General features: G+C 33.2%; 3 protein-coding genes across 3 annotated transcripts in view; 2 read left to right on the top strand and 1 right to left on the bottom strand.

The window, feature by feature from the left end:
- The first annotated feature begins 141 nt into the window (after positions 1 to 141).
- On the top strand, positions 142 to 4,082 carry LOC117113187. The gene is made up of 3 exons (XM_033256472.1): positions 142 to 404; positions 1,463 to 1,548; positions 3,269 to 4,082. The coding sequence occupies exons 1-3, from the start codon at positions 306 to 308 to the stop codon at positions 4,041 to 4,043; spliced, it is 960 nt and encodes a 319-aa protein (XP_033112363.1). The 5' UTR covers positions 142 to 305; the 3' UTR covers positions 4,044 to 4,082.
- Positions 4,083 to 5,975: 1,893 nt separating this feature from the next.
- On the top strand, positions 5,976 to 19,063 carry LOC117113207 (hydroxysteroid 11-beta-dehydrogenase 1-like protein). Its single transcript, XM_033256494.1, has 5 exons — positions 5,976 to 6,327; positions 15,432 to 15,562; positions 16,792 to 17,089; positions 17,944 to 18,072; positions 18,782 to 19,063. The coding sequence occupies exons 1-5, from the start codon at positions 6,234 to 6,236 to the stop codon at positions 19,006 to 19,008; spliced, it is 879 nt and encodes a 292-aa protein (XP_033112385.1). The 5' UTR covers positions 5,976 to 6,233; the 3' UTR covers positions 19,009 to 19,063.
- A 689-nt stretch (positions 19,064 to 19,752) lies between these two features.
- The window catches only part of LOC117113170 (TELO2-interacting protein 2-like), a 25,423-nt gene continuing 18,299 nt past the window's right edge, over positions 19,753 to 26,876 (bottom strand). The window contains exon 9 of the mRNA XM_033256445.1: positions 19,753 to 21,997. Coding sequence (XP_033112336.1) covers positions 21,825 to 21,997 — 173 coding nt within the window. The 3' untranslated portion in view covers positions 19,753 to 21,824. The remainder of the gene's footprint in view (positions 21,998 to 26,876) is intronic.

Below are 26,876 nucleotides of genomic sequence, written 5' to 3'. Positions count from 1 at the left end.
TCCCTCTTTTTTTTTTTTTTTTTTTTGGCTGTTTTTTTATGAACAATATACATTTACAATTCATAATTCATATTGTATTTTCCTCCAATAGCGATGGCAGACAAAAAGACATCCCTATACAATATTGTCTACCATAAAACGTTTGATTCATAAGCTCGCATTACTTTTACGCTATTTTTATAATAAATTTGAAATTGTATTATATTTTATAGGACTTGTTGTAATAAAAATATTCTTTCTTCATTTTTCGTTCAGAGGAATGGGCTAAAGAAAAAGAAGTTCCCCAGTCTTTTTACGATATACTGATGAAACCTATTTTGTCTGTTACCCTTAATCGACGCGATATCTTCTGCGCAGCCGAGATGCTCACGTACAACCAGATCTATTTTTTAAGTGACGCAACCGTGAGTTGGCAGCAATGCTGTCCGAATTTGGAAAAATAACATTATTGTTATGCATGTCATATATGGCCAACAGTTATCATGGAATATTTTTTGTGAACTGTAGAATATCATAATAATAATAATAATAATAATAATAATAATAATAATAATAATAATAATAATAATAATAATAATAATAATAATAATAATAATAAAATAATAATAAAATAATAATAATAATAATAATAATAATAATAATAATAATAATAATAATAATAATAATAACAATAATATTTATTGCATTTACCTGTATTGTTCTTTTGTTTGACTTTCCATACCTCCATTACCCACTGAGCCACTATTTGGAGTATCCCGTCGAAATGAACATCATTTCTTTTAGTTCTCATGTCAACTTTAACTTTATTGTCAACAGTACATCGTTCAATTAAAAACGTAATTCATTGACAAATGGTGATAAGGTATACTTTAAAAAAAACTAATATAAGTTTAACACCTTCTTAAAGAAAATCACACCAGTTATTCTAGAATTTACAATGAGTTAAATAAATTAATTTGGACGAACAATAACGAAGTCTTGAAGTTCATATAAAGACTATATTTTACTCCATATCATGAGACATGAAGGAAACCTTAGAATTTAATAAAATTGATAATATTAAAAATAATTAAATAATTTACTTTAAATAAAACACAGATCGAAACACATCAATTTTAGTTGATTCCTCTGAAAATTGATCAGGCTTCAGCGAAGTCTATGCAACGACGAGTATATGAATTGTAAAATTATGCGCCTTTTGCTTAGCACACTATACTATCGTTCAACTTCATTGATAACTTCTGCATTTTAACTTGTATAAAGGTAGAACTTAAATTCAAATATCGAATTTCGATTAGGCTCAACATGGACATACATCATCTCAGCATCATCCTCATTTCAGCCATTATCAGCCTACTGTCGGACGAAGGCCTCCCCAAGCTCAAATTAATAGTTTTTTCTTAATTTATTCATTCTTATTTTTTGTTATTAACTGGTTATTTTTAAATCACGTTTTTTATAGGCTGATCATCGATTGATTTGTACCAAAAACTTTGGTGACGCTGTGATTGGACCATGGGTTGAACGATTACTCTCTTATGGTGTCAGGTAAGAAACAACTATTTAATTGGTACTATACCTTGATCATTGATAAAAATTAGAGTTAAAATCAGTGATGTATATCAAATTGAATCAAATCAAGAAACGATTTCTTCAAGCAAATATGCTATTCTTATTATAACTTTCTCGCAACCATTATTATCCTAATCATCATCATTCTCATCATTATCATCATCATCCTCATCATTATCATCATCATCATTATATTTCTCATATCCTTTTCATTATTATCATCATCATAATTTTATTATTATTATTATTATTATTATTATTATTATTGTTATTATATTGTTATTATTATTATTATCATTATCATTATTATTATTATTATTATTAAATTTTGCAAGGTACGATAGTATAATACATACTACAAGTATCGAAATGCACGCCATCGTGCATCGTGTCATCATTAATAATGACATAATTAATGTAGAAATATTGAATCCCGACACGATGACGTGCATTTCGATACTTGGTGATTATACTATATTATCTTGATATAAATCAGTGTACCTTTCGGTTTTTGCAAAGTACAACTTTAAGAACGAGGCTACACTGCATAGAACATTAAAAAAAATAGGCTAATTTTATGAGTGAGCAGTAAAACAATTATCGCCACTCACATACGTAATGTATAAACTGGTCAACAAACAAAAGATTCTGATAATATTTTAAATACAGCATACATTCAGAAGAAGAAAACAGTGTATGTTATGCGATGTGCCACAATTACATGCATGACTATTGTTTACGCTTCGCTTTAGTCCCGCGCTCATTTAGGAGGGTTTCACACCAATAAGTCTAAACACAAACCATCTAACTCGACAGAGCTTTGATGCTTCCATGCATTTTGGGTGCATTTGTGTTATTCTTAGCCATATTAATGTGCAACTGTTACTTTATTTCTTCCACTTCATTAAAAAGGTTATTCCCCAAGTAGAAAACGAAAAATAGAAATGCCATGAAGTCAATTAATGGAAATGGTTGTCGATTATATATAGCGCATGGGTACGTCTCTCTGCGCGCGGAAGAACTCATTCCAACAAACTACTCCCTGGAGTCGCTTTCTGCCAGGGGTTGATGCCCGTAGGCGCAATAAGGTCTCGTCCACAGTGACTGAGGTGAACTAATACCGGGGCAGCTCCCTGCTTATCTCGAAGAATGGTATAGGTTCATTGGGTGCACAGTGGCGTATCTATAAAAGTGGGCGTGGCGTAGGCCTACGCATCTCCAAAAAAAAAAAGACTGCGCATCCCCTCGCCCCCGCTGAAAATTAGCTGAGCATTAAAAAAAATCGCTCAAGGAGCTAAATATCACCTCATATCACCATATTATCCTGCAAACTAGTTGCCGCTTAGGCTACTCGAATTATGTTCTTTCCTCATTTAATCGTCGTAGTGTAGGCCTATAGTGTAAATGAGCTTATCCGATTTAGAGTCATTTTGGACTTTTTGATTTCAGCAACTGAACGAACCAATGCCGATAATAAGGTTGCTATTTGAAATCCCTCGCGCATACAACTCGTGTTCCCTGTGCATTTTTTAGGCTGGGATAAAATGAATATAGGCCTAATTGAAGCCTCTAATTCTCGTGTACTATTTCTAGAGCGTCATTCTCATTACCCAATCACGTGAATGGTACAGCGTAATTACATAATGTTGGATGTGACAAATTGATGTGTTTAAATCTGACTGTTGTTATCTTTCAGCATACGTTTAACTTCAGAGGTAGAAAGTTTGGTTTTCAACGAGGACGGGAGCAGGATAGTTTCAACGAATATAAATCCAGAAGAAAATTTTGATCATGTTGTAATGGCTGCCAGTTTAAATGGTGTTCAGAGCATATTTCGTACTACCGCAAGCAAATACCACGATAATAACCAGATAACACAGAAAATGGACTGTTTGCTACGGAAAGTTGGTAAACTGCCAATGGCTCCAATGTATAAAGTACTGCGAGTGTGGTTCGACAAACAATTGCAAAACAAACCAGAGATTTTAGAAACTCCACACCACCACCCAATTAATCTGGTTGTACAGTATCATTTACTAGAAGCAATCATTGCTGAATGGGCAAATCGGACTGGTGGATCTGTCTTAGAGTTTCATTTATACACTTGGAGTTATGGTGACATTAATGACGATGAAGTTTGGGATTTAATACGACCAACAGTAAAAGAAATTTATCCTGATATAATAGAACAAGATTTTAAAGTTTTAGCATACCATGTGCAAACAGCGGAAGACTTTCCTTCTTTCGAAATAAACACACATCAATTTCGACCAACTGCCACTTATCCGAATGAGTGCGAACTGCCAAATCTGTCACTAGCAGGAGACTGGCTTACCACTGAATTCCCTTCGGCGTTGATGGAACGGGCCGTTTCCACGGGAAGGCAAGCTGCGAACCACATTTTATTATCCGAGGGTGTTCGACAAGCTAATATTGTATCTATCAATTTAGATGGACCAGGGATTATATAATGTATGTTGTCTAATAAAATAAAGATTTTATTGTGTTTTACTGGTTGTTTTTAGTATTATTTCATAATAGATAACAATCATAAGAACTATTCAGTTAAGCTTCGCCCCTTGGATATTGTTACTATGGTCTGGACATGCGCGTAATCCTAGGCATGTTCTGATTGGTCAGTTGCTAAGTTTGACTGGCACTTCAAGCAGACCCATTGAGATCAATGCAACTTTATAAACTGATTACAAACAATTACGTCATTGTGAGAAAACCTGCCATGAGGTATTAAAGATAACCATTTTCTTCATGTGCCTATCTCAAAATATTTCATACAGGAGTTCAACGACATAACAAAGAGATTTTCCATAAATCTTAATGCTTGTGGCAAAACTGTCCTACTTAGTCCTACACTACAATACAGTGTGTTTTGTAAAATTTGTGAGGCGACAAATTGAAACAAGGTAAACTCCCAACAGAATGATATCAAATTGCATTTCAACATAAAGTTAAATATACCTGTAGCTATAGTAATTGACTAGGGCTTATACCTCAGAAAGCTTCGACGCCGAGTAACTCAATCCAGTATTGTGTTTCTCAAATATTTTCTCTCTAAAATGGAGAAAGTTTGTGATAGATGTTCGCAGATATACACACGTGCCGAAAGTGAGTGGATGAAATGAGGCCGCCATCACTATCAGAAACGCTCACTCCTGTACAGTATTGTACTTTTAATGGTCTAAAAAAAATACCAACACTTCCACCGTACGACAACCATAGCCTAATACACTGTGGTGACACCCCTACTACAGGGGAAATAATTCAGGGAGGGCAAAATTACCGTGACACCACAGGCGGCGGATCCAGGAGGATGTATAATGCAGTGACTGTTGACTCGAAGCACCAAACTAGTCCTATATATTCTGTGGTGGGAAGGTCATATGAATCTCCTTTTCCTATAAATAGGGCCCGGAGTTTTATCTAATCATATTTGAACGATGTCTTGGGTGCTGCGGCCGGGGGTGGGGTTTGTGGCGCAGCCGGAGAATGCCCCTTCTACCACGCCTCAATCCGCCACTGACACTAATCACCACCTCTGTCACCACTAGCATTATGCATAGCCCACTAACGCTGTAATACTGTATTATTACCATTTTGGTGAACTAAAAATATTTTACTCATAGGCCCTATTTCTTCATGAATAGCACTTGACATATTTTCTTACTGTGAACAAATAAAATGAATCTTGAATGTAGAACAATTAAACAAGATTCAAGAATCACTATTTGTTCACACGGTAGAAAAATGGGTTAAGTACTTTCATAAAGAAGAGTAAGTACATAGGCCTGCACATGTTCAGGCCTATTAAAAACATTCAAAAAATGTATGGCATATTTTCACACTGTAAACAAATAAACTAAATCTTCAATGTAGAACAATTAAACAGGATTCAAGAATTACTATTGGTTCAAACGGTAGTAAAATGGGTTAAGGACTTTCATGAAGAGCAAGAGTAAATACAAAGGACAGACAGGGGCAGGCCTATTAAAAAAACATTCAAAAAAACGTATGGCACTTGTGATTTATCTGTATTAATATTGTATAATAGAACATTAAAACATTTATTAAAATTGTATAGGCCTATTTACAGCGAATAGTGAAATGAAGGAATAAAAATGGGACAACCACATAAAAGGCAAAATGTGCAGAACAGGTTTAGGGTGTTCAAGCACAATTACCGGCAAAAATTATTTATGAGCACATAAATAAAATTGTGGTGTTTTCAACCATTTCACTCTTAACTAGCAATCAACCAGCACTGGGCGGGAAATACCTACTTCCGTTTGATATAGGCCTAAATGAAAGAGAAATTCTTTCGGCGAATGAAAAAACGTAAGCGTGTCAGAGTCGGTCACGTGGTCTACTATGAGACACCTGCCGGTTGCTGTGTAGGCCTATCATTTAGTCGCACACTTGTGAAACGATAGCGTGTTAGTCAAAAAATATATGGAATATACTGAATACTGTAATGTATACAGCAACTCGCACAAGTTGGTCACAAGCAGGAATTAATTCGCACTAGGTAACATTCGCACACTCCTCTTCAACATCGTCCTCTTGGTTCTATATTTAGGTCAGTGACTCCATACTAACCCACCGACCGTTGGAGTTGAATTGACGATCGTGATCAGGGAGGCAGAGTGATGCTAACACTTATATCAAAATGGAAGATACCTATAATAATAGTAACCATGGCTACGTTAGTTACTTTTTGGTCGAGGGATACATTTGATCCAGGTAAGATAATTATGCCTTATATGTTTACTTATTTATTCGGAAATATATATCTTTATGTTATCATTCGAGAAATTAACACCGAGCAACCTGGCTTGGGCCTACTTGATGATCGTATCTACTGGGCCTATTTTATTAATTATACAACACTGTATAGTTTTTATTTTTCATAAGCAGTACCTCTGTATAGCCTATTATGTGTCTGCGTGTTATAGGTAGACCTATATATTACTTTTCAATTTTATATATTATACTGTGAATATATAAATTACTTAATTATATAAATTAATAATAAATACCGGTAATCCAGAAAGACGTTTCCATGTATCAAATGAGAAATCCTTTTCGGTTACCAACCTTTGTCCACCTTAACAAGGGTTGATAACGGAAAAAAGTTTGCTGTATAAGCCCACTGATAAATAGGCCTACATAAAGCTGCAAACGCAAATAAATCAGCCAAAAAGAAATACATAATTTCCGGATAATACAATTCTTTGTCATCATTCACGCATCCCTGGGCAGTGTTAACAGCCTGTCTCTTATACACATCTAGATGTGTATAAGAGACAGTATATATACATATATGTATATGTACATTTATAGTATATTTATATAGTATATTTACGCTTCGCTATAATACAGGTGTTGCCCCGCACATTGGCGTATTGTTCCTCTATTTATCTGTTCTGTAGTAGTGTAGGCCTACAAGTCTGAGAAATATATTTTCTGATAGAAATAGTTCTGTTCCATTCATACGTTGAATGTAAATGAATGCTGTTTAATGTATAGGTCTGTAGGGTCTGGGTTTAAAGGAAGTGGTTGATTATGCCACCTCTATCTATCTCCTTTTCACATTGTTAACGTCGTTCTAGCTGTTTGGTCGATGAACTAATGTGATGGTGAATAGGCCTAGCCCAGGAAAACATCACTTGGGTTACTGTGGCATCGACGCATTGTTATCAAATCCATTTATTCCGAGATGAATGCTGCAATGAACAACATTTATTAAAAGGTGTAGTTCGATGTGATTTTGATAGAGCAATGTTAGAGAGTACACTGACCCTGCTCAAACCTGTCAAACAACATATCAATATTTGTTTTGGATGAGAGGGGAGATTTCTCTATTGATCGCCGGAAATGTATCGATTGATCTCCATTGTTTTATCGGTCAGTCAATTGTTCATTTTTTAAAGAAAGTGTCGAAAACAGAAACAATATATCCTCTTTACATTGAAAGGATTTCGATACACAATTAGTAGTATAGTAGCCTATGCATCTGTTTACTACAGACTCTATTATGGATACATGTGCCCATAACACTGAACTAAACATTGTGACAAACACAGGCCACACATATTATTATTATTATTATGCTTCTTCTTGATTATTATTATTATTATTATTATTATTATTATTATTATTATTATTATTATTATTATTATTGTTGTTGTTGTTGTTGTTGTTGTTGTTAATGTTAATGTCATTGTTATGAGGCCTATTGTATGGCCTATTATTATCTTAATATTCTTATTTTTAATCCTATTAATACTACTGTTATTACTTTTTTTTTTTTTTAATACTATTACATTTTATTATCATCATAATCATAAAATTATCTTTATTATTATTATTATTATTATTATTATTATTATCATTATCATCATCATCATCATTGTCAGCATAATGATCATCAATATGTGTACTATTAATAGCCTATTTCATTACCGTATTTTATCTATTATAATCAAGACAATTGGCATGTATTTCAAAACATAGGCTAGACGTCGTACAGTCGAACTTCGATTGTATAACTTTTGGCTGTTGATCTTTTGTTTTGACTATTTTTGTCTGATTTCACACGAAAAACCAGTACGCTACACTGGCTGGTATTAATCACCACAGCAGCAGGCCGCCAATCCAATAAAGGAAGAAAAACAAATCCCAACGATGGACATATTTTAAAACAACTTAATTTCTTTTGTTTTTATAAAATGATGAGGCCTGAGAACACATGGTGAGGAATGCCTTCACAGCAGTCTGTCAGTACTGTATTCATCTCCAGAAATCCAAATTCGTTCTTTTTTTAGAGCAAGTTCATTGTTAACATTGGCGTCTTTGTCAAGGGCGGATTTAGGGTGGGGGAAGGGGCAGGGAAAGTAAAAAATAAGGAAAATAGAAAGAAAGAAATTTAAAAAAAAATTAATTGCCTAAAACGCCTTACATGTTATTTTCGGGCGTCAAGAAAACAAAACTTTCGGGGGGCCCCTACCCATCTCCCCCATCTCTAGATCTGCCCCTGCTTGTGGAGCTAATACGCTTGAACAAACACTTTAAATTGCTTAATTTGCATAGTCTATTTAAGTAACTTACCTTTAAAGTAATTTATTTCCTTTTAAATTGTTAAAGCTGAAAAAATTACCTGTTACCGGTAACCTATCAGTTCCATCAGCAGTTCGACGACCATGAATCTCTATATCGCTGCCTTCTTCACACATTTTTGTCCAGTCTTTGATGTTGTTCGTCCAACTTGCTAAAATATTCAAAATATTAAATATTAGAGGCAAATATTACTATTGGGCAAATATTATGGGCGTATAAATAATAACATTTCTGCATTCTTTCCATACCAGTATTATACCCTTAAATTGGCTGGTTATCAAGTTTTCGTGATAATGTCTGTAAATTAATCGAAATCGACCTGTATCCCATTGCTTTAATGGAGTTTTCCAAATGTTACCACCACAGTGTGTAGTAGGCCTAGGTCTATATTTAACATCCTAATAAGACACTTCTCAAGAATAGAGTATTGTGTGGATCCCAAGATCTCGAATGAATACAGAAAAAGAAAATAATATAACGAAAAAATATAGCAGTAAATTATTTTATTATTCAATAGTAACAGTGAGTCAGCTTCCAATGATGCGGTACCTACAAGTACCTAATGTAGAATTGTAATTTTTAATGTAGGTCTAAGTTAAATTGAATTGGTGTGTAGTACTATTTAAATTCGCAAAATGTGTCTTCCATATCGGCATTATAAACATGGCATATCTTTACAGTATATTGCTATCCTATAAATGCATTGTTACTATTAAAACCTGTAGGTTACATTGCGGTGCAGTGACTGGTGGGTTTCGGAGGTTTATTCGTTAATCAATAAATTAATGTCAATTGCTTTCTCAATTTTATCCCACAACCTGATAACATGTGTACACAAGTGGTATTATTGGTGGTAACATATCTACAACGTGATGGTAGGTCATTCTCCTTTGTTTTTTTCCCAAATGAATGTACTGATTACAATAGTCGTAAGTTTAAAAATTCGACTAATAACAAATCCACATTACGAATCAAGTAGGCCTAGAGATTTAAAAAAATGGCTCCATAATTCGATCGAAAAAGAGTTTAGCTACACCAGCAAAGGATTAGCAATATTGTTAGTTTAGACCAACAAAGATAATTCGATTCACGGCCATTGAAAAAGAGTTAAGCTACACCAGCAAACGATTAGAAATATTGTTCGTTTAGACCAACAAGTGATAGCCTATAGCTATACTGGCCTACTATAATAACGTTAAAACCACCGCAAAACATGATTAGTTGCAGTACACACGTGGGATGCCTGAATATTATAGCCTCATCAAAAATACATTATTCATTCCCATAAGACCCATTTTATCGTGAAATAATCAAGAAAATAAGCAATCATTTTTGGTTTTTTTTCTATCGCTGTTCGGTCGCTGTTCCAAAGTAAACTTGTGAGTCCTCGGGGTACACTTTACCAGTCGTCTTATTAGCATGGTTGTTATACCGACGATTGGCAAAAAAACTAAAATCTATAATCATTGCGGATATAAATCAGAATAGGCCTATTTAAATTCCTTGCTGGCAGGTCATAGGTCGATAATGGCTGGTTTTAGGTATAAGACGAACAATGTGTTTATAAAATGATAATAAAGATATAATATTTTCTTCAGAAACAATGTCCATGATACACACCGGAATATTTAATTTCTCTCCTTATTTCGGAATTCATATATACTGCCTATTAATATATACTTATATATACATATATATATATACATATATATATTCATATATATTCATATATATATATATATATATATATATATATATGTATATATATAGTATGTATAGGCCTATATGTATGGCTATAAGGATATATACAGTAGGTAAGGACCACAATGGTAGTAAGTTGACCTTACGTGTTACTTTCTTGTGTAATTTTATCCTTGAAATTTTGAATTATTTTATGGTGTATGAATTTCGAGTAATAAAAGCCTCTGTCCCACAATCTGAGCCCCACCATGATCTGAGCGACTATAATCAAAAACTGATGCGAATGCCAACTGACCGTTCACTTCATTCAAATTGCTGCGTGGATGTCTCTAACCTTCTCTGTAGTGTTCATTTTTGTATTTCCCACGCGAGTTGTTACACGCATCGATGTAGAGCGACCTTAACAAATTATCCCCGCATGCCGACAGGTAGGCCTACACGTGGCCACGCCTTGGTGCGCATATCTACCCCAGGGTACGTGTACCTATCAACGACTGAAGCAATATTCAAGCCAACTTTGTAATAAATTACAGCATGTTATATTTGTACTGTTGTAAACGACAATAGAGTTTTCTCGTATCTCGTCTAAGTCCCATTACAGTGACTTAAAGGAAATTTATTATCCGATTAATAAGGCCTGTAGCATAATATAGGTCTATCACAGATGTATCTTATCAAAGTTCATACTGGTAATAGTAACATCAGGCCTAACTTTATTATCTCCCTTTTGTAATGAGAAGTGCAACAAAAACCATGAAAAACCTTCTAACAATCATGTGAAAATTTTAAAGAAAATAAAAGAAAAGAAAAAACAGAACTGTAAATACATAAAAAGTGGTTAAACATTAAGGTGAAATGAAAAGTATATTAGGATTATATAAAGAAAAGAAAAAAAGTGAACTGTAAATATATAACAAGTGATTAAATTTTAAGGTGAAATGAAAAGTATATTAGGATTACATAAAGAAAAGAAAAAAGTGAACTGTAAATATATAACAAGTGTTCAAATTTTAAGGTGAAATGAGACGTATATAAATTAGGATTACATAAAACAATTATAACACTATATTAACTGTGTAATAGAAAAGTATTGTAAATGCCATTTTATAATTATTGCATGGTAAACATGTTGTTGTATTTTGATATTCATTATGGTTTTCAAGATAGTCAAAATAAAGATGGTAGGCCTATTTAATTTAAGTTTAGTTTAAATCCAGTAAACCCCAAATATATTCAATACAATTTAGAGCCCTGTAGGATGCACATGAATAGTATTTAGGCCCTATTCTTCCATCTCTTACATTTTTTTAGAAGAGAAACGCGAACACCACTTCCTTTACAAGGCTAACAGCTTTGTCTTTTTTTTGTTTTGTTTTGTTTTATTACAGTCATCCAGAAAACTGAACGACAGACAGCTCATGCTAAATAACTCAAACAGACAAGTGGTGCTGTTGTATGAAGTAATCTCTAAAGTCTGGAAGTAAAGAGAGGCCCCAATCATGGTTATAACTTATTTTTACACCTCCCTGGCTAATATACAGTCTCACTCTATTACTGCGGTCAGCGCAGTTGTCATGCAGTGGACGGTGGCATAGCCGAGAAACTAGCTCTTGGTGGACCCCACTGGAACCCAGCATACTGCCCTATCGTCATGCGAGGGCCTCAGGAGACAACTGTGCTGTCCTGATATCGAATGATTCACCATTGTATGTTTATTTACTTATAGGCCTATATATATTTGCTTATTTCTATATATATTTATTTATTTACTTATTTATTTATTTCCTTTTCTTTCCCTTTTGACCACGACATGAGTGCTGTACAACACATTGTGCGAGTATACTCAACTGAGTTTATGCACATTAACTGAAGATGATGATGATAAATGAAATAGAAAAGAGTGAACAATGAGTTAAATGTCACTCTATCTAGAGTGAAATTTATATATTTTTTTTACTTTTTTTATAAATAAAAATCATACTTTTAAGAGTGAATTTCTAATTTGACTCGTTTGTATTTAGTTAGGATTGAAGTACGGCGTATGTCACTGTAGTTACACGGTCACACACGAGCTTATGGTCAAGAGGTACAACTCTCGTTTGTAGGCTTCCTTTTTCGCACAAGGCCACAATTTTCTGATTCATAGATTGCTAATCGTAAACTACAAATGATTCACTAACAAATCATCGCTTTATTATAAATATGTCCATTTATGTACTTATATGAATATTGTGGTACTGTTACGTATGTTGATGAGTGATTACTAATTTATGTTTCGTCTCTTTGTCCTCTGAAACTTTGTTGGAAGTTGAAATAATTAGCATATCGTCTGTGATGAAATCCATATTAAACAAGTTAAGTAGGGCTTCTTATTGCTAGATATGAACACAAATTAAAACAAAATAAATGGCTTTAATATTAAAACTACTAAAACAAAACTACTACTACTGATACTGTTTAAAATAACTAGCCAATTTAAAGATGTATTGTCCACTAAAAGGGACACAAAATTATTTACAAAATAATGAAAACACACTTACAGTGACTGGAAGTGTTTCTATTATTTTTCGCCATAAATGGATACTGTAAACATTTTGAAATACACAATTTCTATGGTTCAATGTGATAATATGTACTACTTAATAATTTTAATGATAAGCCTGTGTGTTGGTATTTTTCATGGGAAAATACGTCTTCAATGCTCTATGCGAAGAACGGAGGAATTGGATTATTTTACGCATTATTTGATTAACAAAGAAAACATTATTTGTTCTACTTTTCAAAAGTGTTATATTCAAATATGAAAGTTTATTTTATCAAGGTACCGTAGGCCCTATTATTTAGCTAGCTCAACATATGCGATCCATCTCCAACATTTCATATATGACTCGCCATACACTAACAGGATGGAAGAGTTGTTCTATAGACTCATGGACAGTTACAACTGGAAGTACTACAGACACTAGGCCTATTATAGATAAAGTTAGTAAATGGTATAAAAATAATCATCTTTCTATAAATGCTGACAAAACTAAAGCTATGTTCCTTAGAATTAATCCCAATATTGTAAACAATGTATTGGATATTAAAATTAGAAATTCAAAAATTTAAACAAGTAAAAAGCATAAAATACTTGAGATTGAAAAATGATGACATGTTGACTTGCAAAGAGGATACCCAGTCAATTAGTAAAAACGTTGGATATAAAATTACAATGCTTGGTAAAACGACTGGTACTTTAAATAAATCACTATTTACTATTAGAAATTCTGTATAAAAGTAAAGGTCATTCATCTAGTGACTATGCTATAACGGTTTGGGGAAATAGCTCAGAACAAAATAAGAATACTTTTAAAAGGCATCAAAAAAGAGAGCAGCTAGAATTGTCAGTGGAAATTTTGATTTTATTAATGTCAGAGGTGATAATATTATTAGAGAATTGTCTTGACAATCATTTGAAGAAAGAAGAGACTACTTTTTACCATGTTTAATGTACAAATGTGTACATTATATCTATAAAATATTAAAAATAATCAACACTTTCTCACAAACACCTACAGAATATACACACACACACCATTAAAGAAAATCACGAGAAACATACCAAACGGGGGAATACAAAAAGATATTTATAACTATGAACAGTAATTACTTTTTTAATATCTGCCTCTCAAGACAACTTAAATTCACTCAACTGTGGCACGTTGGTTTTCACAATTCTACGATTATGGTTTCAACAAAGTCTTAATCATTTTACTCAGACTCCTTTACAAAGCATTAAAATAGACTTGGCTTTCCGGAATATCAACTTAGAATTACTCATTATATCTTCGTATTTTGTACAATATTTTGATATTGGATTATGTATTGTATATTGAGTTAATAAAAACAAACCATTTGTTTTTTTATTTTGTATAATTTCATTTTCATTATATGCCTATTCTATATTTAAATAATAGGCTGATATCTAGTTCTCTTATTACTATATTAATGTTATAAAAAATAAAGTATAGATTTTATACGGTAGTTAATTCATTCGCAATGCAACTGATTCTTACTTAGTTGCACCCAATGCACATAGTACTGTGCTTTTAAATCTATTCTACATCCAAGCATATGGCTTTAGACGGCGTATTCATTAGGCCTACAGTACCATACGTCTCTCTTGTTGATTATTTAGTATTTCTGTTAATCAATGTACTGTTAATCAATCTACTAAGAGTCAACTCAAATTTATTAAAGGGATCGTCTATGGTGAAATCTGATTATTTTTCAATTAAAACCTATCATTTTTTGTTAGAATCAACGTGCTGCTAAACGAAGCACATTGTATGAAAAAAGTTCAGACAACTACAACATGCGCATGATTTATATACTTTCTTTATAGTAAGATTTTTGTTCATCGCACATCAGTTTGGTATAAAATTGTTTTTCTTTTTCCTGTATAGCGACTCAAAATATTTATGTATGTGACAACCAGTAACACTACGCGCAACGCTGCACTTTCTTGTATTCAATATCATATCCGAAATTTAGCACCTCGTATTGAGTTAAAGCACGCACGAGAATGAGTCACTATGATATGAAAACTTATATTGGCCTAAAAGTAGCTAATGTGCTGCACAGATCCAAGTATTTCAAAATCTCGACAAAATGTCCAATGGCAAGGTTCAACGTTCATTAAGCCAATGGCTTTGACCTTACCACAAATCTGTAACATATTTAGCCTTATTTGATTGGTCGTAAATTATATAGATTTAAAGGGACATACTAACAACTTCATATGCGCTAAAATGCAAGTATTAACATGATCACATCGTTCCACCGGGAGGGAGAAATTTTACCCAAATTGGTAGTTGGTCCCAGAACTCAAACATTATTGTAGCACGTCCCACGGTTAATACGAGTTGAACGGATGGCCTAATTGCAACTGAGGTTCAAATACGTATTGTAATGGATACCATATTTTATTTTATTAGAACTATAGTAAAATAATTAACTTTTCAATTATTTTTATCGTCTGCTAGAAACCATCAAGGGCAAACGAGTGTTGATAACGGGCGCCAGTAGTGGTATCGGAGAGGCAGTAGCATACAAGTTTTGTAGCATGGGAGCTAAAGTTTTGGTGACTGCTCGCAGAGAATCAAGACTGCAACAAGTAAATATTTATGATCATTGCTGATTTTGAAAATACATCTTCATAGGCCAAAGTGATAAATGAGTCGCTGAATGGTTTATATAAATTGTGGTTCGAAATGAAAAAGAAAATAATATTCACACATCTACTTGATATGTCAAATTCAAGAATTGTAATTAGGTCTACATGATTAAAATTCATTATTAAATTAAATCAATATTTAGGTCTTAAATCATGTATGTGTTTTTATTTGTTACATTTTATGTAAGCCTATAATATAACTTTACCATTAACAAATCTAATTTACAATGAAAAAAAATCTAATCTAACACAATTAAATTGGCATAGATTTAAAAAGCTCTGAAACCATTGTACTAGAGTGTCACGATAAGTATCTCTAGATATTACTAGGATTAATCGATATTCGTTTATCTTGATGATGTTTGCGTTGCAACCTCGATGATCTAGGGGTTATGACACCAGGCTAGTTATCTGGATATCGTGGGTTCGATTCCCATCTGAATAAATTGTGAGAACATTTGGAAACGTATTGAGTACCGTATTCAGCACGAAATACGACAAAACTTTATTGCAATTTTCATCAAACTATACAATTAAATTCAAATTGAAGTTAAAGTAATCGAAAAAAAGTCACATTCAAAAACTAACAATTAAAGTACACCAAAACAGTAAAACAATGTATTAAATTCTGATATTGATAATAAATAACAACCCTTAATTTAATAAATAACAAACTTTAATAAGTTAATTTAAATTATATGTATAAGATAAACATTAAATCCAAATAACACGACAGAATTTTAAATACTAAAAAATTGACATTTATTATTATTATTATTATTATTATTATTATTATTATTATTATCATCATTATCATTATTTTGTACGAATTCTATTGAGGATAAAAAGTCAGGTTGTGCAAAATATCATTCCTATGATAAGCCTTCGTTTACTAACCAGATTTGTGTCTAACATAAAATCCTTTAATAATCAACGTCAATTGATATCATACGAGAAAAAAAAATTAAAATTTCTAATTGGCCTACTATAACACAAAATTAAGGTAGCAAATAAATGGATAAAGAATATACTACTACTATTCGGTGCTGTATTGTTTTCCTTCATTCTTAATTTCTCCCATTTAATAAATTATATCGAATTTGGTCCGTTTGATATTTCGGATTGAATATACTCAATGTCATATTCATACAATATCTTCTTTTTTAAAGGTAATGAAGCAATGTAGAAAATTGGGAGCAGAATCCGCTTATTATATGCCCCTTGATATGTCAATTCCAAACAACACCAGGCATCTAGTGAATGAAGCTGTACAAAGATTCGGTGGCATTGACTACCTTATCTTAAATCACATAATTTCATACAGCTTTGAGTTTTGGGAAGGTGACTTCGATTATCTAGAGAGGACGATGACGGTGAACTTCGGAGCGTATGTTGCCTTGGCAACGTTTGCAACGCCGGTGTTGGAGAAGAGCAAAGGCAGGATAGTGGTGGTCTCGTCGTTATCTGGTGATTTGATTTTTCAATTTAAAAAATTTGGAAACAATCTTAAAATATTATCAGTTGACATCTGACCAATGATACGTTAACTGGGGTGTGTAGCTGTAGGGGGTTAAATATCGTGTCACGGGTGTCAATTGAAACAGGTGTTTAGTTCTAGGAACACCGCCATATCATGAGCTTTATAGAAATGCGAAAGGTTTGTATTTCTGTAGCGCCTTCCACAATCGAAATCAGTCAATATGTCTATATACAAACATCCACTATATGTTACATATACGTATATATATATATATATACACATATATATATACGTATATATATATATATATATATATATATATATATATGTGCTCCGACGGGATTCGAAAATTTGGGTCTTTAGCTATCCCATAATCTTAATTAGGAGTGGTGGGAGTGGTGGGGGAGGGGGGTTAGGAATGACATCTAGCACCGATTTATCTTGAAATACCTAGTTTAATATTATACGAACAAGTACAAAATGAAATGAAGTAGTAATCGTTTCGAGATTTTGTTTTCATTAATTTGTTCATGCTAAATGATCGTTTTACCCCTTACCTTGAGTGGTCTTTGGCCTTGTTTGGAGTGATTGATAATGTAGAAAAATAAATAGTCAGACATTCAATCACGGACTAAAAATATCTACCATATTCGATTTATCCAGAAATATAATTTTTGAAGTGTTAATCAATCGAAACAATATTAAGTCTATTATGTACTTGTTACTGTATTGATTAAAATGTTTACTAATATACAATAATATAGGTTTACCGGCATCCAACATAGATTGAAACTTCCAAAGTCCATTTCGTCATAAATTTATGTTTCATCTTGTTTAACAGGTAAGGTACCACTTCCACGAGTCGCAGCCTACAGTGCTTCTAAATTCGCCGTCAATGGATTTTTTGGCGCGTTACGTCAGGAGCATCAAATGAAAGGCATCGACGTATCGGTGACGCTATGCATTATAGGTGAGGTCATATTTCAAAAGGTTCATTAATAACATTACAAATACTTAACAGTTACATACAAAATTACTTACTTTTCTTTCTGTTTAAGCATCATATATTTTAAATCATGATAATAACCGAAATATGCCTAGTGGTAGCAGTAACAAGTAGTAGCAGCAACAGGTAGTAGCAGGAACAGTAACAGTAATAGACGTGAACAATAATAGTAGCAGAAGTAACTGTCGAAATAAGTAACAGTAGCAATAACACTACAGTAGCAGTATAGTCGGAGTATCAGTAGTATCGGCAGTAGCAGACAGTAACATGTCTTTAATTTACAATGATTATGCCCAAATGACAATAATAATTATAATAATGATAAATGGCAATAACAACATAATTATAATACTCTAATATTTTTGTTAATTAAAATATTATTTATAGCATCATATTGTCATCATTATTACGATAATTAAAATACTGCACTTTAACCAACCTACTTAGATGACTGACAAAATTCACAAACGTATTATTAAAATTAGTGTTTTAAACTGTAAAAATACTTGTCTTCAAATCCACATTACTAAATATTTCGTCAATTTTTTTTGATAGCGGAATAGATCGATCAATCAGTTCAAAACCATGTGTATTTTAAAACAAGTTGAACATGTACCGTACTTGTTTTGTAAAAACTGAATGAAAAAATGTGGGGATTTTTTCCGTTTCCTAGGCCCGGTGGCAACAGAATCAGCCATTACAAGTTCAACTGGGGTCATTGATAAACGAATCTTCTTCACATCGACATCAGAAACTGCAGACAAAATTGTCGAAGCGGGAGCTTTACGATGGCGGGAAATTCATTATCCGAAATCACTGACAATATTTCCAGTTCTTCTACGAGATATCGCACCTTGGTTTACGGAATGGTGTACAACGTTAAGTCACATACGATCTTGAAACGTTAACTACTTTTAATAGTGACGTATTTTGTCATGTTACCACCCCTTGTTGCCACGCGAAAGCGTATGAAAGTGGAAAGTTGAGACTACATAGCAGCAAAATTATTGACCATAACATAAGTTAAAGCCAGGCTCCGGAGAGAAACAAAATTGTCAAAAAATGACAAATGAAAGAATAGGCCTAGTATTAATACCCTGTTTCCACCCATATTTTATAGTCAAAAAATATGTAGGTACCTTATTAGCAGTTCCCGATTATTCTTCAAAGACACCTTCAGAGTCCTAGAATATTCATTTGTACAACATGTTTCCTCCCGGGGCCAGGCTTTAATCCGGCCGAGGCTAAACTGACTTTTTATAAAAGGGAAAATTATAAGTAGGCCTACTTAGATGTTCTGAAATCGTAGAAATGAATTAATTATTCACATACACCCGTCATACAACGCAATGAGAGTTTAACAGTTAGCTAATTGATTCACTCTTATAACAAAGCATCGGTTTAATATTACATAAATTCTCCTGTTATACTGCTACTTCATGCGTCCTTAGGAGGACGGCTTTACCCACCAGAACTGGAACGTGAAAACCTACACGCTATCACCGACAGCTTATGGGGACGCTGATCGGACGGTGGAATCGGCGGCCTTCCCAGTTGCGACGCGGACAGCTAAACAAAAATTGCACTCTCCTGCAACTTGTAGCGTTTTTTGTTTTGTTTGTTTTTGTTTGTTTTTTTTTTTTGTTTTTTTTTTTTTTATGAAAACAAGGATTAATGATGGTACCTTCTTACATAAAATCAAATTTAAAATAAAACTTAAGCCCAGGCTGATATTTTGATTTAGATGAATGGGCCTATAGACAAAAAATTCAAATATTGCTTAAATAGTCTAAGGTTAGTAGTTTTATAAGGGTTTATATTATATTATTATTGAACTCAAAACCTTGTGACAAGTTTATCTAGACATCGTTACTTAACACCTTGAAGTGTCCGCTGTAAGTGTTAGGGCTATTAATTCTGTAATTTATTATATTGTACTAAATACAATAATATGGGTGATGATAGGTCTATAAAAACAAGTAAAATGGGAAAATTGGGGACAGTGCCGGGGAGTAAAGTGTCTGAGAATAACGAATACAAGATATAATTAAAGTTTGTTAACCTTGTCGTAATATTTTCGTTTGCTCTTCTGTTTTCAATACAAAACTAAAATAATAGATATTCTATAATTCCAAAAGCTGTGTTCACTTTACATCAATGGGTAAAATCCTACCATTGTTCAAACGTGGAGTTAAATGCGCAGTAGCCTTTAAGGTGGCATGACTTTTAATCGTGCATTATCATTCTAATTGTGGATACGTTCTGCGAAATGTTAAGTGACGTGCGCGATACAGTAATAGCTTGCGCTAAAAAAAATTCAAATTCAACTGAGTTGTGCACGCATTACATTTTTCTGCTCAGGAAAAACGGTACATTCTTTCTGTGCAAAACTCGCTCCATTAAACTTTCTAATCGACATGAGTAATCTGATCAGTTTATGCATACTGTTCACACAGGAATTTTTAGGGGATCAAACTGACCAGACACACTGCTTAATTTGACCAATTAATAAATCCACAGAAAAAATGGCCTTAATTCATTTTATAATAATTTAAATGTATTTGATTTTTATAAACAATTGTAAAAATGTATATAAAGCAAGAATACATAACTGTTTATGTTATAAATTTAGTTCAAGTAAAAAATATTTTAGAAAGATGTGTTGTTAATAGTTAGAGGAATGGGAACACCCATAGCCATCAGAAAGTTTACTATGTGGTGACAAATTGACAGAACTTAATAATAAAGAGGGATGGAAATGAATTAACTGTATGTTTTGCACTTATTATTGTAATTAATTGCGTGATAGATTGAACCTGCAGCTGGTGCTGGAAGTTGAGCACCTCAGCAGCAAACGTAATAAAACATTCATAGATTGACATCAACAAACAATCTTCAAACAAATAAATCTAGTGTTTATATTTTGTTTTTGATTTCATTATGCTCATTATTGGATTAGTATTCTGAGTAAAAAGGTAGGTCATATGTTCAAAGGCAGATTTTCAATTTTCAAAAATTATATTCAAATTCGCAGCCATCTAGAGGTGCTATAAAATTTTGTACCTCAGACAAACCATGGTGGGGCTGAGGTGTTGTAGAGCCTCTAATGTAAAATCCCTCCCTGGCTTCTACTGTATTTCACATTCTTGGTAAATTAAGTTATATTTTTAGCCTATAATTATTAAGTAGTTATATTTAGCACTTTATACTCGAATTACTCAAGGTGTTGTGTTGACTACCTCATACAGTAACTTCCTTCTCCCCTTAAGTCTGAGTTACCCGGTAAACCGGTGCCAATTTCTCTAGTCTGTCCAAACCAAAGTGGCTGTTTAGACCAGTGCACTGAAGTGAAACACCCCTCCCCCCCCCCCCACCGGCCCCCCCCCCACCGGCCCCTTGTCTCAAAAGATGTACTGGCTTCTTTATACTGTAGTGTGCTAATTGTGTGCACTAGGACTACAGTTTAAAGTCCTTATCCAAGAGAACCAGAGACGAGCATGCCGTTCTAACCAGTGCCATGGCTGAAGGTTTTGGCACCCCTGCTTTAAGTCACAGCTCAGCCATTGGACTTGCATGATTAGTTGCTGTTGGGACAACTTGCTGTTATTAATATATTTGCAATTATAATTGCCATTGGTGATTTTTTTAAATAGGCCTAAATAATCAAATATATGAAAATAGCACCACTTTTAAAATACAGTAAATAGCTCAAACAGCTATAATTTAGCAGGTGAAACACCAACAACTTGCTTGACATAATCTATAAACCGTGGAACTCTCTTCACTTCAGATTTGATAACTTGCTTCAAATTCTGATTAACAGAATCATAACACACTGACTGAAGATTTCTCAATGTGTCTACCACAGAAAGCTGGATCTTTGTAGTCACTGTAATAAAACAAATTTATTATTATAATATTGTTAATGTTAGCTATCTTTCTTTGAAAGACATTGGCCACCAAATAGACACTGCTGTCTAACTGGTGAATAGTCACCAACCAAATACAAGCGTAGCAAAAGCAAAGCATGGTGTGTGTCTTCGAGAAGGGGCAATCATCAACTGAGTTTGGGGGGGGGCTACTTTCACAAGTGAATGTACGCAGACAACTCACTGGGTAGTTTGATGTAGCAGTAGTCAAACTTGGTTTTGATTTAGATACACAATATCATATCCCCTCAACTAAATGCTCTACTTTAAATAAACATCAGCTGGAATAAATATCCCTCCATCATCATTTGGAATAAATTGCCCCAAACAACTAAACAAAAACTAACAGTAGCAACAATATTTTTAACACCATTCCATCACCAAAGTATTAATTTAGTAGAGTTAATATTGCTACTGTAAACTGGAATTTCATTCCACTTCATTTATTTGTCTTAAAAACATTAACATTTACAAGAATATAAACAGCAAGCAACAAGCAAAAAGGAACATGAGACTGGAACACCCAAAAGTAATGTAAATCACAGGAGAGTGGGGTGCCATTTAAGTTGATAACATACAAGTTATTATGATTCATACAATAAAACTTTCATTAATAATTAATAATAAAAAGTCGTGTTTATTATAAGTATATTATAGTTATCCATTTTACACTCACAAAAAAATAAAAATCTCCCCTAAAATAAATGTGTCCCTCAAATATATGCCTCTGTCAGAAAACTCCCCTTCAAAAATCAAATAAATATGGTTCATTATTTAAGTATTTAAAATTAAATGTGTATGATGGATACCAGAGATCAAATGGCAAGTGACAACTTAAGATGTAATGAAAAGAGCAAATACAAAAAAAAAAATGAGAAGATATCAGAAATAGACGATGGAAATGGCTGGAGCAAGAACCAATGGAATGAAAGGGAACGCCGCATTGACATGGGCACCAAAATGAAAAAAACTGAGGATTAAATGATAGGAAAAGACGGAACCAAGGCAGGATTGACTCATGGGAAAATTGCTTTTTATATGCAATATATAAAAAAATGATATATTTATATAATGTATATGAGCTAGCATAAATATATATACTTATAATACATTAATATATATGAAGTCTTAATACTGTATACGATCACAAGCTCCTTAGATAAAGGGGTCCACTATTAGCATTAACAAGTACTGTAGGGTACAGTATTATTAATAATTATACAGCATGCTGGTTTAATAATTAATGATATATCTCACTGCAGAGGTGGACAAGTAAGAAATACTTATAAAAAAAAAAATACCATGGATGTATAATTAAATCCAGTGGAAAGATGAAAGAAAGGAAAATGAAGATTTTTACATTAGATAAAGTTCCCAGAGCCTTGAACTTTGTAGTAAGGTGCTAACCTTATGAACTTGGGTCACACAGATCACATGACCGATTATTAAGGCGTGGGTGACTACCATGGTAACAATGCTAAGTTAGTTATGTTGGATGGTAAAGCATTCAATTCTTAAACCCTGGTATAAAACTGTCTGCAATGATTGATAGCCTTTTTATACCCCTGTGAACAAGATTAAAAACAAAAAACAGCTGGCCCATATTAATAAGATCCATATTTAATGCTAAGTACTGATTAAAGAATATCAGTGCTTACTTAAGCCATGTGACCAAGAATGTCCCACCAAAATGCTTCAAAATGGCATCCATCAAGGTTGTAACTATGGCAACATCTAATATATCATATTCTATATTAATTAAAGTGACAACTATGTGAACTTAACAAGTTTTTTTTCATGAAAGATTAGTAGAGATGACTTTAGTAAAAGGAGTTGAGATTATCAAATTTTGCATGTACACTTATATCTTTAAAATATAGTTTTTTTGTGTTTTTTTTTTAGTCATGTCTTTTTTTTATTACTCTACTAATTGCTTTCAATATCCAATAACAAGACACAGATACGATATTCTACAGTATGTGGCAATACTTATTAACAATAGTAAAAGACTAAAGAGAAGTGTACAGTATATAGTTCTCTGCACTAGCACTATTAATAAGATGAAATTTCAATGAAAGTTTGATATAAATTATAACACTCAAATAATATAAAAAAAATTACATAATTATTTTTATAAATAATTGAGATTATAAAAAAATGAGATAAAAAGATGCATAAGGAGATGAATTTCATTTTCATGGTGAAATCATCAAACATTGTTGTAAACATAAGAAATGTTGCTATACTTCAAACTTTCGCAATTAGTTGATAAGGCCCCATAAAAAAAAATATTAGTTTATCCCCCTATCAAAGAATAAAAACTAATGAGGGGGGAGGTTTTTTTTTTTTTTTTTGCTAACCCCGCCCCCATTTTACCGATGTTCGCAAGTAAATCAATGGTTAAAAACAAATTTATAATAAGTCATTAAAAAAATGGAATCAAATTTATATTAAAAAAGATGTTTTTGTTGTACCAGTAAACAAATTTGCAAGAAATCCTGATGTTTCAAGTTAAAAAAGATGGAAAAATGACTTTTTGAGAAAAAATATATGTTGATTGAAAAAAAAAAAAAAAATCAAAATTTTCCTAAAAGTGATGAGGGAGGGGGTGATAAACTAATAATTTTTTTTATGGGGCCTAATTCTTCTTCTCACTGGGGTTACTAAGCTATAAAAATAGCCTATAGCCCTAACAAGTTTCATTGTACTGTACAGTCTGTTTGAAAGTGACCGAGCATTGAGTATGGTGGTGATTGTGAATGATAATTGATTGATCCTACATTCCACTGATTACATCACGTTGGACGTGTATGAGTGGAGTCTGAATAGGGCATGATAATAGCGTGTTTATTATTTTAGGGACTAAACAACAGTTATCCCAGATCAATATCCCATACAAACATATTGCCATTACAAAAACAAATATTTCACTTATTTGCATAAAGGGCTCATCTGTTTTATTCCAATGACTGTTAATGTTATCAAGCCTATTCAATTTGTTTAAAATGTTTTGACAGTATCGAACTTGTGTTAACTACTGTATCCTCTGACTCAATTCATTTCTAAGATTTTTTGTCCTCTCTAACATTTCACTGTCTTTTAACCTCATCTATCTGCACTGCCATTGGAAAAACCAATATTTAGGCTGTTTGTAAAGTTTATATTTTGATTCTAAAATACTCCCACCCTCACTATCCTATCCTAGCACTTTGCCCACTTTGAGTGAAAGAAGTCCAAAAATTTTACTTTAAAATGAATTGGAATTCTTTCCAAATTAATAATGCATTTTTCATAATACAAGATACAAAGTGACTATACTTCTCTCTGTTGTGTAATTATTTGTATTAGGCCCCAAACGCCCAGTTTTGGGGCCTCATACTTATATAACTATTGACACTGCATCATTATTAATTGCTGAACATAGATACACACACACAGAAATAAAAATTGTTCAAGCATACAAATCAATGGAGAAGAACCAGAACAAGGCAGAAACACAGAGGCGTAACTAGGGGGTGCTCACAGTGCCAGAATTCAAACAATAATAGTAAATGAATGTAAATAAATGGCAAAGAAAGTTTACTTTAGACATTAAAACAACAATTTATGGTGTAGTCATAGCCATAGATATGCTTCTTCCTTAGATCTGCTCCTTGCTGATGTAATATTTCGATTCAGCACCCCCTTTTCAAAACTCTAGATATGCCACTGAAACAGTAAGTAGCCCAAGAATCACTCTGAGTAGATTAGTAAGGGTTATTTGTGAAAAGAGGGATTCTCCTGGGTACTACGCCACACAGTGGCATCAGAAATTGAAAAAAAACAGGTCATTGTATTCTAAATTTAGATTTAAGAGCTATTTTTGAAGGAGTTTTACCCCCAGGATGTCAAATTTCCCTCAGTACTCAGCACACTCATAGTAACTCTTTGCTCAAGGGTATCAGGGTGACGTGTCCGGCAGGCATTGAGGTAACTTAAAACAACACAAAGTGGAAATGATAAACAAATGTGACCAAAATGATTTGCTTATTCACTGTAAGGAGGTGCAATTTTAAACTCTTTCAGGCTTAGATAAAGCAAACCTTTCAAAAAACCTGTTTTTTGTCTCGTTTTTTTTGGAAAAAAAGTACATGATAAGCACCCCTCTCACCATGACCACATTACAAAGCCAGACAATGGTATATCTACGAGGAGGTCTGAGGATTCAAAAGTGGTATATAACCATAACAATACAAAGTTTCACCACCATGCACACCAACTAAAAATTTTCTAAGCAAATAAATTACACAAGTTAAAAATTACACTGTTTTTCCAACTAGCAGGTTCCCCAACTTCACCTTCGTGACCCCCACCAGCTCCTCCCCTTAATGTCAATATTCCTAGGCACCCCACTGACGGCCTGCTTAGATACACAAGTATATACATTGCTAATGTCTAGAATTTTGCAGGGATTTTTGGATATTTTTCCACTTGCAAAATTAAGGCAACAAAACAATGTTTGTTTTTATTTAGCCTAAGGGGCCATCTCCATAATTTTCATCATTTTCAAAACATATGCTCTGGGGTGGAGGAAGGAGACTGAAAGCAAGGGAGGATCAAGAATTTTTCAAATGGGGAACACAACATATTCAGAATAGATAAGTGAGTAGCGCTAATTTCAGTATGCAATGAAATTTTAAAATTTAGTGATAAACTGGGATGGGGATATCCACCCCTGGAAAGTGCAGGCATATGTATTCTTCTATGAAAAGAATTAAGTGATCTTAAAATGACACAAATCAACATTTGATTGTGTACTCTTTCAGGAGGAGGATGGGGGGTCACAGAAAAGTGTAGAGT

The sequence above is a fragment of the Anneissia japonica genome, unplaced genomic scaffold (assembly GCF_011630105.1).
Source record: "Anneissia japonica isolate Jap-2015-1 unplaced genomic scaffold, ASM1163010v1 scaffold93_len1081246_cov171, whole genome shotgun sequence".
Lineage (NCBI taxonomy): Eukaryota > Metazoa > Echinodermata > Crinoidea > Comatulida > Comatulidae > Anneissia > Anneissia japonica.
The sequence above is the reverse complement of the archived record's forward strand: the minus strand, read 5'-3'. Positions and strand labels throughout refer to the sequence as shown.

Coding starts and splice junctions, on each gene's coding strand:
- LOC117113187 (XM_033256472.1), top strand. CDS start 306: ATGAAACCTATTTTGTCTGTTACCCTTAATCGACGCGATATCTTCTGC. Junction 405..1,462: donor ATTTTTTAAGTGACGCAACC/GTGAGTTGGCAG, acceptor CGTTTTTTATAG/GCTGATCATCGATTGATTTG. Junction 1,549..3,268: donor TTACTCTCTTATGGTGTCAG/GTAAGAAACAAC, acceptor GTTATCTTTCAG/CATACGTTTAACTTCAGAGG.
- LOC117113207 (XM_033256494.1), top strand. CDS start 6,234: ATGCTAACACTTATATCAAAATGGAAGATACCTATAATAATAGTAACC. Junction 15,563..16,791: donor GAGAATCAAGACTGCAACAA/GTAAATATTTAT, acceptor TCTTTTTTAAAG/GTAATGAAGCAATGTAGAAA. Junction 17,090..17,943: donor GGTGGTCTCGTCGTTATCTG/GTGATTTGATTT, acceptor CTTGTTTAACAG/GTAAGGTACCACTTCCACGA.